A 17,047-nucleotide genomic window follows, 5' to 3' on the forward strand; every position below is an offset into this window, starting at 1 on the left:
CTTGAGTGTACTTTAGTATACTTGAAGCCCTACTAATCATAAGTATACTGAAAGAGTGCTATTTTGGAACAACTTATTTTGTACTTAATATATTTTAGTTATGCACAATTTGAAGTGTATTTAGTATATTTGTGTGTGCTAAACTTAATGTATACTTAGTACAATTTAAGTACATGACTGTATGTATGTATACATGCTGATAGCTAACTTAAATTATACTTTTTTTACATTTTAGGTATATTTGAAATATATTATGAGTGTTTTGCAAATACAAATGACTGTATACATGTATACAGTAACACAGTAATTATTTTACGTTTCTTCGGTGATTGACAGGTTATTAGGTTTCCACGCAGGAACTCAATAATGACATGACGGTGACCGTCGCATCCTGTTCACTGGTTGTTGTTTTGCATAGTGACGGCGAATGAGCAACATAATCATGTGCTTGTTTGTGAATTCAATAATGTTTGACCGTAATGAGGAGTGTTTGCTGGAGAGATATCACAGGATCTTGAGATAATTGGATTTAATTGGGGAAGGGGAGTTACATTTATAATCTGAGGCACTCTTCCGCTGTGTCACTGATGCCCGAAAACCGTTAACACCTAATGACAGCTGACAAAAGGACCGGATCACGCGCTGTGATTAAAACTAAGGCGTGTGGTCTTACCAAACGACCATTTTGAGTCACTTTTAACCGGATGAATTATTTGAACCATCTACTTTATATGAATCAATTAGATTGTACAGTTGTGTTTAAAGGTTTACTGAATGTCTCAGTTTTGTTGTAAAGAGGAAAAAGTCAGTTGTGACAGAACTTTGCTCGCCTACATTTGTTTAATTTAGGGGGGAAATAACTTTACAGAATGCTTACATGTTAAATATTGTATGTTTACTGATAAAACCTATTTACAAAGTCGTTTTATCTCGAGCTGCAACTGATTAAAAAATATCTTTTTATGGTGCAACCGCAGCTTCTGAATCGGCTCCAAATGTTCACACACGCATTGATTAAATGGCGCCTCGGGGTCCTGCACATGCCGGTTTTCATTGTAATGATGCAACCTGTGATGTAAAAGATAAGGCAGGTGTAATTTCATCTTTTTAGTATTATCAACGAAAATGAACACATTTTTCTAGAATTAAATTGTATTACTCGTGTGTTGTTGTACAACACCTATTAAAAAGAGCCACACTCTTACTTTTGCGAGACAAATTCTGCCGGTTTGCTGCTGTTGTTGTATCGTTGATGTCCAACGAAAGCCTTTGTGTTGAAAAGCGAAAGCGTATCCCTCCTCATGAAACACTTGCAAAGCGGATTTTCCTTGACCTGTGTTGTTTACATCCATGTTTACCTGGTAATAGTCGTCTTCTTTCATGCCTTTGCTGGTGCATTACTGCATATGTTGGCGTGTTACCGCCACCTGGAGATCAGTGGGATAGTGTGAAAATATTGCCACTCCACTTAAAAGCTCTCCCATCGCGCTACGAGATGTAAAAAATAAAATAAGAACGGCAGTAGGCTCAGTAGCTGCCACAATCGTATCATTAAGGGTGATTGATTTGTTTCACTGAGGCGTCAGCAGGGAGGGTGTCATCGTGGCCTATTGGTGAGAATTACAATTGTTGAAAAGATCTTTAATAAAAGACCTTAAAGCCCGATAACCTTCCAAAATACCAGTTACACTGCGCATGCGTTACAACACATTTTTCACTATTTTCTGACATTTTATAGAATTGACTGTAGTTGAAAAGAAAATCAACCAAAGTGAAACCTATCTCTAGTTGCATGCCTGCACTTTACAGTACAGTTCTCTGTGAGGTTCAAGTGTACATTTAGTCGACGATAACAGTGAGGACCCACTGGCTGTAAACCAACATGAAGGATGACCGTCCACTTCCAGGATCATCTTGCAGTGTGTCTCTGCAACAACTCAGTGACTCCAATTTGCTCCAAATTGCTCTGAGGCAATCCATGGCAAGGGCAAAGGAGAGCGGGTAAACAATCGCCCGTGTTATTAAAGCGGGAGCCCAAACATCTCGCTGCTGCTACAGACCTTAACGACTGACATGAATAACTTTGATGGCTGTTTTACCCCACACAGGTTTCCAAATAGGGAGGGTAGGATCGTTAACGAGAAGCGGCTGTCAAAGTTGTTCTTGGCAATCTTACAGTGGCGTACGTTACCTCGAGACTGACTGAACCACAGACGTGGTGTCATTTCACTTTCTAATGACCGACAACTCAAAACAGCAGCAGATGAAACACTGAATGTTGCTGCAGAAAGTGAATGGTGCACGCTTTGGTCATGCTGTACAAACACAGAGACGGTTTTATGTTACTTTTTAATTTGAAGCCTTGGTTGAGTGTTGAATTTGTCATGTGTTTATTCATCGCTTACTACTGATCAAGTGTCTTCTCTCTTACTTGTGCTTCGTTTTTGTTTTTCTTCTTTTTCATCCGTTCTGTTTGCATGGCCTCCCCCCCCCCCCCCCCTCTTCTGCCTGTATTCATGCATGGGACGCCATGGGAAGAATTGGAACCACCGAGCTGTCACTCAAGTAGGCTTCAGTTTGATTAGACGATGATGATATTTCAGTTTTGTGTTTTATATTTTTGCGTGTAGACACTTTGACGAACAGGCTTCAACAGCACTCGTCACACACGCTCAAACGTTTCCTGTGGCATTTATTCTTGCCCCAACATTTCAGCTGTGGGGCTCAATGAGAGGACGACAGCAGAAGCATCAACGCATGAAATAAATGTCACAGAAAAGAAGTTAAGATTTGTGCTGCTTCGTTTGTTTCCTTGCTGAAGCGTCATTAAAGCTGCGTGAGAGCCGATTCGGTCCTCGCGTCAAAAGCACATCATCTAATGAGCTTTAAAGATGCTGTAGGAGTATTTTCTAACTGATTTCGCTTCACATTTAAGGTACAAACATCTCAGCTCCAGGAATGTCCATCTATCCCTTCAATGAAAGATCTATAATCTATTGAGTGATGAACTTTTCTCCCAACTTGTGTTCGCAGAGTTTGCAGCAGAACTCAAAAACACGATTGCACTGATTATTGAATTCTGTTGGAGCTCAGGTCTGTAAAGTGATTTGAGGGAAGCCGAGGTGTCTGGCAGGCAGCTAGATCAGATCAAGTGACAGCCAGCGCTGCAGTTATACTCGCATTGCAGACCACAGCACATTAGCAAATCAATAACCCTGCCAGTGCGCGCGCACGCACACACACACACACACACACACACTCACACACACACACACACACACACACACACACACAAACACACACACACACACACACACACACACACACACACACACACACACTCGCACAAACTGATGGGACAGCAATTGTCTGTTTTGAGTGGGTGTTGCAATATATTCAGTTAAGCTGAGTAGACATTTAGCTGCTGGTTATTTAACGGCTAGAAGATGTAAAATCTCATCACATTGTACGGGAATGTTTTTAAAATCAAGTCAGCATCGGTTCCCTCTTTCTTGCGTTTTCTCCCCGTCTTGTTTGTGGTTGCTGTTATCTTCACATCACATTTGCTGTCGGTTCATACACTTTCATATTGATTCTTTAAAATGCTTTCAAGTCTTCTGATACAATGTGTTTTTTGTTCAATATCTGGTGTGTAAGTAAGACCCTGAGCAAACACTGAGGTGCATAACTTCATCATTTTTAATGTTTCATTGATACTTTAATGTGATGAATACAGACGTTAAAAGTGAAAGCGGATTAAGGCAGATAATTGTGACAGTTTGCGTGATATTCGGCTGAGGTTTGCTAACTGAAGTTTTTTCATTTAAACCATTACAAATAAGTAAACATATATAACTGTTTGAAATATATTTGTCTAACTGTAGCTCCTGCTGTGGGAACCCATTAGAGTCTTGTGATTAAACGTATAATGAATGATAATTTAGCAAAACACAGCTTTAATTATGTATTATATGCCTACATAGGTCAATTGTTTGATTGTTGATAAACACTGAACATTAATAAACACTTATAAATGTCTTCTTAGCTACATACAACTAATAGGGTGTAATAAACAGTTTAATAACTTTTAATATCGTGCTTATAAATGCTAAATAACGGGGACTTTAAGTGTTACTATGTATCAAATCGGCATCATCTTGGTATTAATATAATTTCAGGTCTAACATTCAATTTAAATCACAAATAGAAAGTAACAATTCCAGTATTTTAACTTTTTCATGAAATGCATACCGGTAAATGATACTTTTTGTCTTGTGTGAGTATTGTTTCTGATGTCTGCCTCTCTCTGTGTCTCTCTGTGTTTCTTTCACTCCTGTTTTAGGGGATCAGCAGTCTGTTCAGCTCTCTTAAGGTGGTCCGGCTTCTCCGTCTGGGTCGGGTTGCCCGTAAACTGGATCACTACATTGAGTACGGGGCGGCTGTGCTGGTCCTGCTGGTGTGTGTTTTTGGACTGGCCGCTCACTGGCTGGCATGCATTTGGTATGTTCAACACATTCATTTTTTATTGGTGGCAATAGACACGTTTTTGCTGTAACTTAAAAATATGAAGTAAATGTTGATTGCATCATTACTGATGCATATAAGTTACATAACAAGTTGTGATCGACTGCCTTCACTGTGATTAACTGACAGCGGAGCCAGTTAATCGAATGAATCCATTGATTAAGCTAATTAATGCATTCATTAGCATTTGTTTTTAGGCAACATGCTTGTTTCCACACATCAAAACTGTATGTTTCTAGTACCTTAAAGCCTGAAAGAGTAGTGGTTTCAAGAGAACTATATTTTCTCATGAATATGTAAATGTATGGTGCGCAGATCATCTACTCTACAGGGGGACAATGTGGTGGAAACATTGAGTTCCCATCATGTATTGATTTACGATATTCATGAGAACGTACAAACACACACGGATGCCAAAATGACGAGTTATTGTATTATGACTTTTATGATGTTTTATGTATCGTGATGTACTTCCAACTCTGCAAAATAACCAGTTGCACACATTTTCACGTCATGACAGACGCCTGACCCCCATGCCTCATGAATCAGGATTACAAGACATCTTCAAGTCATATATTCATAACCACAACACATCGACAAGACTTCAAACAATGTTAACATGCAAGCTGTCATGTATGCTTAATCTTTTGGTTCACAGGCAGGTATCCCACGAGAGGCTTTGGCCAATATCACAAACGTAAACCTCCGACTCAAGACACCATTCGAAAAATATAGCTCCTGTGTTGTTTAATTTCCATGTTGAAGATGTACCACACATTTTCAGTTCCTCGCTACAATTGTTTTTGATAAATTCACCCCTTCAACAGAAACGTCTGCTACATGACGGATTATTTGTTGCCTCCTCTCCCCGCTCCAGGTTCAGCATCGGTGATTACGAGGTTATCAATGAAGAAACCAACTTCGTGCGCACGGACAGCTGGCTCTACATCCTGGCCGAGACGTATGGCACGCCGTACCGCTTCAACGACAGCGGTTTAGGGAAGTGGGAGGGCGGGCCCAACAAAGACTCGGTCTACATCACCTCGCTGTACTTCACCATGACCAGCCTGACGAGCATCGGCTTCGGTAACATCGCCCCGACCACAGATGGAGAGAAAATCTTTGCGGTGGCCATGATGATGATTGGATGTGAGTGGAGGTGTTTTATCTTTCATCCAATGTAGCAGATACATGATACATGAGATGTTAAATATGCTCTTTAAAGCCACAGTCTACAGAAGCAGGTGAATAAATGAATTATGAATGGAGCCATCGCAGTTCAGAAAATATAACTTTACAGGTGATTAGCTGAGCAATATTTCCAAGCTTCTAAAACCAGATGTTTCAATATGCACAGATGAGTTTCGCTGTGTCACTTCTGGTGTGACTGAGTCGCACAGCGGTGTTGACCGCAACCACGAGTGACTCAGTTTGAGGCTATTTTATGTCGCTGTTTATCAATATCAACTATTTTTCTGGGTCTGCAACAGGAAGCTGATATTCTAAGTTGTCCGTGAGCACAACACAATGTTTATTTGAATCACTGACAGAATCCCAGATGTGTGCACATTTCAAAGCATCACTGTTGTGACCAGTTTTACAGAAGAGCTTCCAGTGGAAACACTGAGAAACTCTTGATTACCATAGTTGGTAAAATTGAAGCGACATAGAACAAAAATACCCTGAGACAGTATAGCAACGTAGGTGACATTTAAACAATGTAGGAAGAAGACAGATTCAATATGTTTCAGATTGTTTTCAAAAAACTATCTGTAGCTTTCTCCAGTTTATTTGTCAGTCTCGTCAACACTGCTGTCATCTGCAGCCTGTCCACTTTAATACTGTGACATACAGCAGGAGCTTTGTTATTCTTGCCTTCATTAGACTCATTACCTCAGTCTTCTGTGTGATGTTGTGCTGAATTATTCATCTTTTCTGGAGCGTGATGCATTCACTCACACAAGGTTCCTGTCTGAAATGCCTCAGAAAAGCAGCTGAAACAGCGAATAAGACAGCTACTCCTCAGAGGCTGGAGTTTAGTGGAGCATTTTTTTAACACATCCTGTGGCTTGCTGTTAATTTGTAAGGCTGTGTGTGTTTTGGTAAAACATACGAGTGATGCATTTGGACAAAAACGGCCGTCATATACGTTAGTATCTGAAAAAATTGGGCTAAAATGACATTTACAGTCACCTATTGTGGTTTATCTTAACCAGTTTTACTGCAGGCATTAATAACAATGCAGAAAGCTGCCTCCACTAACGATCACAACATCGTATCTGCTCGGAAGGAGGCATATTCTCACAGCTTGCGCTTCTTCCCACATCTCAATATTAAACATTTAAGAGGAATCTTCTACTTGTGTGGCTCATAATACAGTGTGCACCGCGGCGCATTTCCGTGTGACCGCACGCAGAGAGCAACACCTCCAAGCAATAACGGACCGCAGGATCAATTCTGCACGGCGCTCCAAAGGATCCCTCTGCAATCACACCTCACCTCTGTTTCAAGCCAAAGTCTCAACCCTGAGACGGGAGGATGATTGTCCCCCCCCCCCCTCTCCTCTCTCTTTCTACCTTTTGGCTGCTCAGGTTTAAGGACACACTGTCAGGGGGGGGGGGGGGGGGGGAACTGGCAAAAAAACTCATCTGCAGACTTGTAGAAATTTTTTATTGTGAGATACGAATCTAAACATCTAAAAACAACAGACAGCCTCGGGATGATTCAGTGGTAGATGCGATCTACTGTAGTCCATGGCTGTGCTCTATGAAATATGGATGCTCTGATACTGTTCTATTTTTACCAACAGCACTGGATCGGTGGGGGGGGGGGGGGGGGGTGCTTGGGAAACGGGGCCACTATACATATGTCCTGTTTCTATAGCAACCGATGGCCTGAGGGTTGAGTTTCTGACAACTGTCTTATAACTACCCTGCAAACGAGCCAGCTGTTGGATGCCGAGCAATCGCGACGACGTTGTGTACGTCAGCATGTTTGGGGCGAGATGGAGCTCGGCTCCACGGGGACAGATTGGGTTTCCTTTGTTGCAGCATTTTTCTGTTTATCAGAGAAGCGAGCGTTGTGCCATCTGCACTGAAGCTTCAGGAAGCAGTCTGTCACCCCGGAACTTTTGTTAACTTAAAAAAAAAAGAGATTATTGTCAAATCATCTGCTTTAATTGACTCAAACCTTACTGACCGTATTGATCTGTAATAAACAGTCGCGTGTTCTTTGCGTTGAGGTGATATCATACTGGTCGTGATAACATGGCGGTGCAAGTGAGTGACGGTGATGAAAGGATGAAAGATGTGGTTGTCCTCGCCCTTGAGGAGTTTTGAGCGCTTTTTAATTAGGCTTATTCCCTGCGCAGTTTGTCTTTGATTGTGAGCTGTGAAATAAACAAACGCGCACGAACGCATACACAGGTTACTGTCATCGTCTGCGGATCATTGAAATGTGTGCCTGGTATGTTTCCTCTCCTTCCCTTCTAGCAGGGCTAATTAGGGCTCCATTGCCAAGAGAACACTACTCACATAGGGCAGACACCTGATAGCTTTGATCCACACACACACACAGACACACACACACACACACACTCCAGCTGTTGCACCAGTTCAACCACCCAACCACCTCAGAGATGCACTGCAGTACTCTTTCTTTAATTCTTCAATCACAAGACGCATTAAAAAAAGATGTCCTTATTTAGTACGCTGTAACTGTGTTAGGATGGATGCCTCCACACACACACACACACACACACACACACACACACTTAACACAAAGCTGTACTTATTGTTCCTATTTGATGAGAGTTTTTAGGATTGTATTTGAAGGGAATGGTGAGTAATTGTTAATTTCCCACGTGATTGATTCAAATTCTCACCACATAAAACAATATGTTGCACATTTGGTCTGATATATCATGTGATGTAGATTATATTCATGCCAGCAGTCTTTGAAAGCGCAGAAACCACATTTTGGAGATTTATGTGTCCCCATAAACAACGATTTTGAGATTTTTATATCCTTGTAAATCAGGTTTGTGGACGTCTTTATGAATCATAAACCAGGTACCCGAGATGATGATTTTCACATTTATTTTGTGCTTCTGAATCCTGTTTTGGAATTTTTCATGTTCCAACTTAAAATGTACTGGAGTGTAATGTGACTGCGTGTTTATAATATGATATATGATAGTTCTTTCAAAACCCACAAGATTAAAATACAAACAAACGTGACCAGACCATGATTATTTACAGATTCATTTTATGTTTTTTTAGCACACAATTTACCATCAAGTCCATTCAAGCAGCTACAAACTTGATGGATACCTACAGTATATGTCATATCAAAATAAAACTCCTCCCTTCTTCTTCTCCGTACTTCCCCAGCTCTTCTTTACGCCACCATCTTCGGTAATGTGACGACAATCTTCCAGCAGATGTACGCCAACACCAATCGTTACCATGAGATGATTAACAGCGTCCGGGACTTCCTCAAGCTCTACCAGGTGCCGAAGGGCCTGAGTGAAAGAGTTATGGACTACATCGCCTCCACCTGGTCCATGTCGCGGGGAATAGACACTGAAAAGGTGCGTCAGACTGCGTCTTCTTCAACGCCCCCCCTAAAACGTGTGATTGGTTGTTGTCCTGGTATTTCTTATCCTCCTCAAGTCTTTTGGAAAGCAAACCAATGTTGACATCATGTGTTCATTGCAATATTGTTCACATTTTTTCCTGTTAGCTAAAGAACCAAAAAGCAAACACAAACGTATGATGTTGATGCTCCCGAACACGAAATAAAAAAAGTCATCTTTTCATTGTTAATTTTCGTATAAACTCTCAGGCTATTCTGTGGCTGAATTTAGCAGCTGATTATGAAAATCAGACAGTGGTATGCCGTTTATGGGACGGTTATCACCAGCCATCCTATCCAATTCAGATGATGCTGAAGTGATTTCAGCGTGTGGGAATTAAGCATGTAAAGCTGGCAGCAGATAAATTGAACCGGTGCCGCTGTGATTGATTCAAAGCAAGGCGGCATTCATATCGCTGCGGCCCGTTTAAATCCACCTGTCCAAAATCCAATCATGGAAAAAGTTGTGTTATTTTACCTCAAATTGGAAACATGACTTCATTCAGAGATTTTTGTCACCAGCAAATCTGTAGTCATAATCAAACCGTGATGCTGATTCTGTCCTCTTTATATGTTCGGGTTGCGCTGCATCTGTTTTATTTATTTGTCTGGCTTCAGGCCACACTAAAGGGTCTAAAAATGGCATATAATCCCTCTTTGCTTGACATTCATCTTCAAAGAGATTTATTTTAAAGGCAGCGCCCTGCGACGGCCTGGCATCCCGTTGATCAGGTGCACTTCAACTACATGCTGCCACTCAGTGGCACACAGCAGCGAGGTGGGTGGACATGTGAGACTCCACCATAAAACATAATTCATACTGGACATAATTAGTCCCAACCGATGGATAAGATTGAAGTGTTTACCAAACCTACTGAAAAAGAAAGAAGCTCCGAATCTGTGATCTGTATAAAACACACACCAAAGTCTTTTAATGACTGTTGATTCATTTTTTTTACTTGCATACTTATACTGCAGAAATTAATTTGTTTAATGAGCTTTCAAATCAGTACGTATTGACTATTATGCTGCATTTGAACAACCAATAATAATATAAAACAATAAAACTTAAGTACTCAACTCTAAACTTACTAATACTCATAGTAGAGACTTGCACCTTGTACCAGTTTAGTTTGTTGACTTTATGACTTTAAAAAGGTTCAATGTGCACAGCTGTTCACGGGGCAAATATAGAAAGTGATGCCGTTGTGTTTAATTGAGTGGACCCGTGACCTTTTACGCTCTGGTGACCAGCAATATACCAAATGAATCACCTGTGTGGGTGTAACGTCGCCTTCTGCTCACTATACATACGCAGTGAAAGGTGATGAATGGTTCCACTCGCCTTTTAATGCATTAAACCATGTTGACATTCATTGTTGGTGCTATCAACTGGAACAGTGAAGTCGGTCGCTGGCAGCTTACCAATCATATGTGTGTGTGTGTGTGTGTGTGTATATATGTATGTATTTGTATGTGTATATATATATATATGTGAAAGATTGTGAAAGATAGCACGCTATGGTTGTCTTCATCTAACATGTCTGATCAGCTGAAGACTGTCCACCAGCTCTAAAGTTGAATTCATTATCTGATGAAAGAGGAATCCTCATGCAGCTCTTCTCTCCGCTCTTGTTTCTCTCCAGGTGTTGCAGATTTGTCCGAAGGACATGAGAGCAGACATCTGTGTTCATCTCAACCGGAAGGTGTTCAAAGAGCACCCGGCTTTCCGGCTGGCCAGCGATGGGTGCCTCAGAGCGCTGGCCATGGAGTTCCAGACCATCCACTGTGCCCCCGGTGACCTGATCTACCACGCCGGTGAAAGCGTGGACAGCCTCTGCTTCGTGGTGTCGGGATCGCTGGAGGTCATCCAGGATGACGAGGTGGTGGCCATTTTAGGTGAGTTTACAATCCATTTTTCACCGTTCATGGTGAAAGTTACACTGAGCATTTATGACATAATTAGAAATGCAATTCACCGCTGATATTTATTTCATGAAAGAGGCGCTCAAGGCTTCCGTTCCTCCCAACTGTCAACTGGTCTGCCCCAGTTCTGCTCAAGTTTTCAGATTTTCTGATTTCTTGAAGCTTAATTAAAAAATGTGACCGTGAAGCAAATATTTAAGATGCAGATGTGCTGCTACACATCTCTCTGCTGTCAGAATGTATTATCTTAGCTCACGTCAACTCCGAACAATATTGTGACACTGGCCTCCGGTCCTGTTCATTGTACCAATATATTTCTGTTGCTGTAAATCCTCCTTTTCTCACTTTCTGACTGCAGTGAAAACAGATGTTTGGGGATTGTTTTTCTGCTGAGTCATGAACTCAGATTATTGAACAAATCTTGTTTGTCACATACTCTCCTCAGTAAGATTTGGATACGGTCTGGATTATATTGACACATAAACCTCGAGACCTGAGGCAGTAACATGGCACCGTACCAGACCTGATTAAAGTATAATTTGGACCCTGTCCCCCTCTATGAAGTACTCTGAACTGTAGTAACCCACGCATAGTGTACATTGATAAGGAACGAAGCAGACCAATTGTTGATATTTGCGAGCCCAGTTATTCTTCCATTGCACCTTGATGTGATTTAATGATGGAGGCTATCTTTATTTATCAATATATAGAACAAATTATCATTTTTCTTGCCTATGCTGCCCTGGTTAAATCCCAGCAGAGTATTTCCTTGAAACAATTTCATCATTTTAATTTGCCAAATAATTGATTGATTGAATAATGGATGGAATGCTCTGGCAGGCCCAGAGACACCGTCTTGCCGTCAATAACCTGCCATCGGTTCCTCTTTGCAACAATCAATATGCTGTCGGGCTAAACCCATTGACCTGGCTGCAGACTGTAATGGAGCCTGAAGTCATGATCAAGTCTCTACTGTGAAACTGACTCTCATTAGCCTAATGGCACTGTATCTGAAACAACATGTAAAGTACACAAACAAGACACAAGACACACCATCTGAGGATTCATCCTCCGACTGGTGCTGTTTGAGTCCTCATCCGTCAGACGGCTCTACAAACAGGAGCTCTAAGTTTGTTCATGATTGAAACTCATCTGGAAACGGTGATAGTTTGATTATTGCTTTTGCGACTTTATTTTTTTTGTTGTGTTCAGCTTTTTCATCCGGTGGTTTAAAGAAAAAATCAGATGTTGTCGTCCAAAAATGAATGCTTGAATATTTTCTGCAGTCACACGGTGTGAGAAGCTGTTGATTTAGATGTTGATAACATAACACTTCATGGTTCACAGTTAAAGATGGTCACGTCGAGCCTTTCAAACCTGAAATAGTGCTCTCTCTATACGACTCACTGTGCTGCACAAATGATGAAATGTTGAACACTTCTAAATACTTTGAGTTTCTTAGAATATCTAATCGGCTTTTTGCAAGTTTATACTATGATTAATAGCTTTCATCAGCTATTTTATAAGCCAGCAGATTTGCTGTTGCTCTTTTCCCGTTGTTGGGGAGTTTTGATGAATTAATTAAAGCGCTAAAGAGACAAATGTTTCATGAAACACCGTGGTTTGTGGTTTGCTTTGTTTGGATTGTTTTGGGGATCTTCACAGACTTGTCGGCCCACTTTTGGTTGTTTCAACACATGAACAAATCAGATATCGTGGGGGTGCGCGCTCGTGTGATTGGTTGAAAATGGAGGAGACATTTGATTGGCTACAGATAATTCCCTGTTGGAAAAAAATGCATTTTACTTCAGCGGTGTCTCAAAAAACCCAAACATGATGCAGTGAAGTTCACACACGACAAGCAGTTTGTAAATGCAGGTTCAACAGTTTGCATATACATATAACAACATCCAAATATGTTTTTGATGAAAATTTCAAATGTTGTTTTACTCTGAAAGGGAGACCTGCCTTAAGAACTGCAAACACAACCTGGCAACCCAGAAATTGTTCTAATAAAAGGCCTAAAACTAATTCTTAAAATGATTTATCAACCATTATTTAAGCCATTGAGTAATTAACAAAACATTAAAAATGGGTAGTGAATTGACAGGTGATTTATTTCTCTATTACTTTACTCTTTAGACGAATCACCTGGTTTAATCAGTTTCCCCTCTCCGCAGGTAAGGGAGACGTATTTGGGGATGTTTTCTGGAAAGAAGTGACTCTCGCTCAAGCCTGCGCCAACGTCCGAGCTCTGACCTACTGCGATCTCCACGTCATTAAGCGGGACGCCCTGCAGAAGGTGCTGGAGTTCTACACGGCGTTTTCCAACCACTTCTCAAGGAATCTGCTGCTCACTTACAACCTGCGGAAAAGGGTGAGTGACTCTTCAGACAGCACCACGATAGAGACATGCACTTAGTTCAAATGTCTGAAGACATTCTCTCCTTTCCACAACAGCTGTGTACTTTGAGCTTGTTAGAAATAAATGTATTAACTGAGTCGATTCGCTTCACGTTTTACATAATATGTGTTGTGAACGGAATAGAAATAATGAAAATATTTAGAAATTTCCATTTTACCATTCGACTGACAAGAACAATTGCTAGAAAGGGGCCACTACAGAGAGACAGTAAAAATGTTTGTCTGCTTCTCAAAATAACGTTACCGGTAATTGGATTTTCAGCTCCTTTTAATCGGTTACTTTTCCTCTGACCAGACCATCATTTTTAATAAGAGCTTGAACTTTAAGTGGACATCCATCTTGCTTTTATCCTGGTTACAAGCCACAATTGCCATGATATGTTTGCACTTGGCCTCCCAGAAGTCACATAGTAATATGTGTGGGCGAGTACAGTGAGTTTCTGCAGGTACAGATTGTTCGCTCTCGCTCTCGCTCTGTTTCATATTAAAGGAAAAGGTTGCTGTTTTGGGAAATATGCTCAGTCCTGTTTTTGCTTGGCGTTCGATACGAAGATTGATGAACACTGTCAGTGTCTGTCAGTTAAATATGAAGCTACAGCCAGGTGATGGTTAGCGTAGCTTAGCACAAAGACTGAAAACAGGGGGAAACTTGGCTAGCCTGGCTCTTCTGTCCAAAAGCACTCATATCCACTTAACACTTTTGAAAGGTAAGCTAACTGTCTCCTGGGGTCCTATCTAAGTGAATACGAGAGTGGTGTCATTCGTATCATCTATCTTTGGGCAAGAAATCCAAAAAGTAGCTGCAAACAGGAACATGAAATATTAAACATACAAATCCTTTAGAAAATGTAAATTTGCTATAAAATGGAAGTATCTCTGGGCACAAGCTCATGAACAGCGAAACAACCAATACTACACTTCAAAAACACAGTTCCATTAAACCGCCAAAGTATATTCAAGCCGCTCTGACGTCCTTCCTTCCGAAAGGAACAGCTGGTATCAACAACTCAAGTGTGGCTATCAATCTATGCTTGATTCAAAGAGAGGTTAGCCTGCCCATGAGAGGACATGTCAGATGGAATTGCTTGCATATGAAGAGGAAATCTCATCTCCTACTTTAAACACACTATTCACCAGGGTCCAATACTCTCAGGGAAATCCAGAGAGGGATTGAATGAGGAGCCAAACGCTGCCTTCAAATGGAGCGTGTGAGGTTGTTTTTGACTTGGGGAAAAAACATAGACGTATAGAAAATGTATTTTATTTGTATCTTTTAATTGACATAGGCTCATTGTGATCTGTGTGCTTCCATCATTTAAAACAAACCTGATGGTTATGATGGTGTTTAACTCATAATAACTTTAAATTCTCTTGTAGATCGTCTTCCGAAAGATCAGTGACGTGAAACGAGAGGAAGAGGAGCGACGGAGACGTAAGAATGAAGCCCCTCTGAACTTGCCACCGGACCACCCGGTACGAAAACTCTTCCAGCGCTTCCGACAGCAGAAGGAAGCCCGCCTGGTGCCCGAAAAGCCAGAACTAGATGATCACGATATCGAGAAGGGCCCTGTGTACGTGGACATCCCGATAGCTAAAGCCGCCATCACAGCTACCAGCATCGTCACAGTGACGGAAAGCCCAGCAACACCCTCATCTTCAACGCCCCCCAACTGTCCTCCCTCAGACAAGGCGAAGCTGCAGGTACCAGTACCCGTTTCTCTGATAGGAGGCCGCGCTAATGAACCAGTCAAAATCAAAGGCTGGGGTCTCTTCAAGGAGTCCGTGGTCAAAGCCGACAACTGGAACAAAGTGTCCAAAGCTGAATCCATGGAGACTTTACCGGAACGGACCAAGGCGCACGAGTCACAGATGTCTCTAAAGAAGACAGACTCATGTGACAGCGGTATCACCAAAAGTGACCTGCGCCTGGACAAATTGGGCGAATTCCGCTTGACGCCCCAGGACCGCAGTCCCGTCCAGCCTCCGGAGACCAGGCACGCCTTCTACCCCATCCCGGAGCAAACGCTTCAGGCGTCGCTCCAGGAGCTCAAGCTGGAGCTGAAGGACGATCTCAAGAGCCTGGATGACCGGATGTCCGGTCTGGAGGCGCAACTCACAGAGGCGCTTCAACTCCTCAAGGCGAGGAGATCAAGTGCTGGCTCTCCACAGCCACTTTTTGACATTTCTAGACCTGCGTCACCAGAGCTGGACAAAGAGGACATCTTCTCTTGAGGTATGGAAGGTTAACTCCTCAATATAACTGTGCACTCTGCAGGAATCCAGTAATATCCAGATTACTTGGATAGCTGAGGCTGCATCGGGCACACCTTTTGGATGAGGCAACAGCGTGGTCTTAAAGACGCACCGGCCTTTGTCACAGGGGGGGTGTACCTGTCGCTTAGCAAGGAAACGTCGAGGTCGCAGCCCAGATTTTGCTGTCATAACACTGAACACTCGGAGGTTACGAAAACACTGACAGCTCTACGTTTGTACATAAGTTTGATTTATTTTTCCATCGCACTTTAATGGAAAAATAGCTCGAGCGGTTTGAATTTCATCTCGATTTTAGAGAGCGTTCTAACAGAAGAACATAGTTGTATCTCTGTTGGGAAGAGAATAGAAACAGCATGACCCACTGGTTTGTGATTAATCATTTGAATGAGATTCTTTGCATGTCACATAAAATAGACGTGTGCCTCAAATTACAGATTGTGCATATTTGATTGATTGAGGCCTCGCAGCGATGCCATTTGCATTATTTCACCATGACAGCGGGAAAGGACAGATGTTGACACAGTCTCAGTCATTTCCTTCAAGGAATTGATGAACTGTTCTTATGATATCAACTGCCAGGATCATTATGAATTATACAACTCTGGCCACGCAATCAGATTTTCAAAGACATTTTTCAGCAGAGCTTATAATTCCCATACACCATGGAGAGATGGGCTTGATGAAAAGGCAGCAGTGAGCAAGTTATCCATCTTTCTGGATATCTAGTATTTGTTATACACAAACACTCCACATGATACATGTAAATGATACATGATATATGAGAGCGATGCATTTTTAGCTTTGGTGATGCATAATTCAGTGATGCATAACTAGGTGATGCAGATGGTACTGATAGTGGCTGTGCCCCTTGCATTATTTTAAAATTGTCAAGAACACAGTGATGAATTCCCTTTTGCACAATATTTCTAAAAATGAAATGTATTTATAATTAAAATTTGAAAAAAAAGTGCAGCGTTGCTCATGTAAACAGACTCAGTCACTGGAACTTGTTTTAGTGATGACTTTCGCCTTTACTGGCCACTGAGGTACATTTTTATATAACAGCAGATAGTATGCATGATTTAATGTTTCTGTGATAGCATTCACTGGAGAAAAAAAATCATCCCATGACAACACCAGATACAAGTTGACTATTAATAAGGGACACGAATCCAAAATGATCAGGCGAAGAACAAGCGTTCGCTTTTACAATCAACACTTGAAATGATGAAGGCACTTGCAAATGGCATAGTAATACAAAATG

The 17,047-nt window shown here is 41.5% G+C and overlaps 1 protein-coding gene across 1 annotated transcript in view; it reads left to right on the plus strand.

Annotated features, from left to right (window-relative positions):
• kcnh1a (potassium voltage-gated channel, subfamily H (eag-related), member 1a) overlaps positions 1-15,741 on the plus strand; it is a gene marked incomplete at both ends in the record, with an annotated part of 28,652 nt that extends 12,911 nt beyond the window's left edge. The window contains 6 exons of the mRNA XM_079279964.1: positions 4,343-4,500; positions 5,402-5,673; positions 8,916-9,115; positions 10,806-11,058; positions 13,266-13,462; positions 14,887-15,741. Of these exons, the coding sequence (XP_079136090.1) occupies positions 4,343-4,500; positions 5,402-5,673; positions 8,916-9,115; positions 10,806-11,058; positions 13,266-13,462; positions 14,887-15,741 (1,935 nt within the window). The remainder of the gene's footprint in view (positions 1-4,342; positions 4,501-5,401; positions 5,674-8,915; positions 9,116-10,805; positions 11,059-13,265; positions 13,463-14,886) is intronic.
• Between the last annotated feature and the right edge of the window lie 1,306 nt (positions 15,742-17,047).

The sequence above is a fragment of the Melanostigma gelatinosum genome, assembly GCF_949748355.1.
Source record: "Melanostigma gelatinosum genome assembly, chromosome: 12".
NCBI lineage: Eukaryota > Metazoa > Chordata > Actinopteri > Perciformes > Zoarcidae > Melanostigma > Melanostigma gelatinosum.